The 3,112-nt window shown below is 65.5% G+C and overlaps 1 protein-coding gene across 1 annotated transcript in view; it reads right to left on the bottom strand.

The window, feature by feature from the left end:
- The window catches only part of LOC130587190 (V-type proton ATPase subunit B, kidney isoform-like), a gene marked incomplete at both ends in the record, with an annotated part of 10,341 nt that extends 8,522 nt beyond the window's left edge, over positions 1 to 1,819 (bottom strand). Inside the window, 2 exons of the mRNA XM_057388155.1 lie at positions 62 to 160; positions 1,764 to 1,819. Coding sequence (XP_057244138.1) covers positions 62 to 160; positions 1,764 to 1,819 — 155 coding nt within the window. The remainder of the gene's footprint in view (positions 1 to 61; positions 161 to 1,763) is intronic.
- Between the last annotated feature and the right edge of the window lie 1,293 nt (positions 1,820 to 3,112).

Here is a 3,112-nt window from a genome sequence, read left to right as displayed (position 1 = left end):
TGTCCCCATGTCGCCGTGTCCCCGTGTCGCTGTGTCCCGACTGTCCCCATGTCCCCGTCACCTGCACGATGGCCTTGGCGCCCATCACCTCCAGCACCTGCCCGCTGCGGGTGGTGCCGTTGGGCAGCGTGAAGTTCACGATCTCGGCGTACTGGGCGAACTGTGGGGACAGGGACACGGCCAAAGGGGCTGGCGGTGTCCCCTCTGTCCCCCCAGCCCGCCACTGTCCCCACAGCCCCGCCTGCTCCGCTGGCGCTGCCTCAGTTTCCCCTCCTTTGGTCCTGGAGCCGCCAAACGCTGAGGGAAGGGGGGGACACGGGGCAGCAAAGGGGTGGCGGGGGGATGTCCCTGTCGCTGTCCCCTCCTGGAGCTGGCCGCGGGCCGTGGCGCTGCTGCGTGACTCAGTTTCCCCGATATTGCGGATTTTTCCCCGATATTGAAGAATTTTCCCCCATATTGGGAACGCTCCAAGTAAAGTGAGAACGAATGCTGTCCCCACCAGGGACATCCAGAGCCACCAGGCTGTCACCGCCACCTCGCAGGGGCCACAGGCACGAGTGACACCCATGGGGACACCCCGGGGGGATGGAGGGGACTTCAGTGCCACCCCTCGGCTGAGGGGACACATCCTGCTCTGGGGACAATGGCCGATGTCACTCAGGGCCCTCCTCCTCATTCCCGCCCCGTGAACTTCGGACTTTAATTCTTCGGGGAAAACCTTTGGGATCAAGCGCGGCAAAGCCGAGGCAGCGCCCGCCGCGGGCCGGGTCTTAATTAATTGAGCTGATTAATTGAGCTAATTAATTCCCGTCCTGCCGGCGTGCGCGACCGCGACACCGCGCGACAAAGCGCCACCCGGGAGAGCAGGGACAGGGACACGCCGGGGTGAGGGGACACGGGTGGGGTTTGAGGAGTGGCAGGGTCCGAGCAGGGTCCCCGGGGGAGATGGAGTTTGGGCGGGGGACAGGCGACAAGGGACAGGAGCGGGAGTTTGGGCGGGGGACAGGCGACAAGGGACAGGAGCGGGAGTTTGGGCGGGGGACAGGCGACAAGGGACAGGAACCGAAGCTTGGGCAAGGGACAGGGGACAGAGCTGGGAAAGAGGACAGAGGACAGGGGATAAAGGATGGGGGGACAAGGGACAAGGGACAGGGGACAAGGGACAGGTGCCAGAACTTTCCAGCGGCACAGGGGACAAGGGGACGGAGCTGGGAAAAGGGACAGGGGACAAGGGGACAGGGGACAAGGGACAGGGGCTGGATATTGGTCAGAGACACACGGGACAGGGCACGAGGACACAGGGGACAGTGACTGAGCTCGGGCAGGGACACGGGGGACAGGGAGCCCGGAGCGAGCGCACACACGTCCCCTGGAATGTCCCCCGTGTCCCCGTGTTGTCGCACAGGCCACCCGCACGGGGATGTGGGGACACGGGACATGGGGACACGCCACCCACATGGGGACGTGGAGGGCGGGGACAGGGCTCTGCTGCCGAGCGCGTCCAGAGGAGGGAGCTCGGACCCCGGAGAGGAGGGGACAGCCCTGGGGACAGCCCAGGGGACAACTCAGGGGTGGGGGGGGACAGGGGAGCGAGGGACAGTGGACAGCCCTGGAGGCAGAGGACAAGTGATGGGGAGAAGGGACAGGGGACAGGCGAGAGGGGACAATGGACAGGTGACAGAGGACACCCTCAGCACTGGGCTCCCCACACAGCCCCAGGTGACATCGCCGAGGTGTCCCCTTGTCACCCGGCCACCTCCTACCTTGACGTTGTCCAGCACCACCAGGGGCCCGTTGACACCGCACACGGTCCTGTAGGCTGCGGGAAGGGGACACGCTCAGAGCCACCCCAAATCCTGTCCCAGTGACAGCCCAAGTGACCGGCGGTGGCCAAACCGGACCCCCGGAGCCACCACCACCACCCTGCAGGAAATGTCACTCGGTGGTGGCTTCCTGCCACCCTGGGGATGTCACCAGGGCCACCAGGAAAGTGTCCCCTTGTCCCTCCAGCAGCACCAGGAAAAGGTCCCTGGAAATTTCCACTCATCCCAGATGGATCCAGCCCCAATGTCCAGCCTGGCCTCGGACATTCCCAGGGATCCGGGGGAATTTGGGAATTCCAGCCCAGCCCCTCGCCACCCTCCCAGGCAGGAATTCCTTGCCAAATCCCACAGAAATCCCCGTTTTTCGTTTAAAACCATCGCCCCAGGACCCTGCCTGGCCCGGTGGGGTGCGGGGGACACTTCCCAAACACCCCGAGGTGCTGGCGGGTCCCTCGGGACACCGGGGACACGCAGGGGGTGACATTCGGGCGAGGAAAGGAGGACATGACCCCCCCAGGGACACCGGTGGGACAGGGAGTGACAAAGGGTGACAAAAGGGGATGGAGCGGTGCGGGAGAGGGTTAGGGTTAGGGACTGGGATCGGATCGGCTCCCGGGAGTGCCGGGATTGGGATCGGTTCCCGGGAACGTCGGGACTGGGATCGGGATTGGGAACGCCGGGATTGGGATTGGGATCGGCTCCTGGGGCCAGGAGTGGCGAAATTGAGATCAATTCCCGGGAATGCCGGGATTGGGATCGGTTCCCGGGAACGGCGGGACTGGGATCAGCTCCTGGGAACCTCGGGAAAAACGGGACCGGGATCAGCTCCCGGGAGTGCCGGGATGTCACAGCTGGGAATTGGGATCGGCTCCCGGCCGGTGCAGGTGTGGGGGAACTGATCCGGCTCTAAGCCGTGCCTTGATCATTGCAGGATGTGTCAAACCCCAAACGCTGCCCCGGCCCCGCTGACCCCGCCGGGCCCTTTCATCCCCCGCCCGCTCCCCTCACACGGGGCTCTGGGATTCCCACCTGATCCTAATAGGATCGGAGAGGCCGGGCCAGCTGGAGAGGTCCCCGCCTGCCCCCGCCGCCGGCCTGGATGTCCCCGTGGTGATGGTGGCATTGTCCCCCGGCTGGGTCAGCTCCGGGGACTTCATTTCTGGGGACGGGTCCCGTTTCTCCTCGCTGGACACGGCCCGATGTCCGGACACCCCACAGGGCAGTGTGGGGTCACCCCCCTGGCACAGCGTCCCCTTCCCTCACCCAGGGCACAGCACAGGGCACAGTGA

The sequence above is a fragment of the Malurus melanocephalus genome, unplaced genomic scaffold (assembly GCF_030028575.1).
Source record: "Malurus melanocephalus ecotype Western Australia unplaced genomic scaffold, MMel_1.1 scaffold_1620, whole genome shotgun sequence".
Classification (NCBI taxonomy): Eukaryota; Metazoa; Chordata; class Aves; order Passeriformes; family Maluridae; genus Malurus; species Malurus melanocephalus.
The sequence above is the reverse complement of the archived record's forward strand: the minus strand, read 5'-3'. Positions and strand labels throughout refer to the sequence as shown.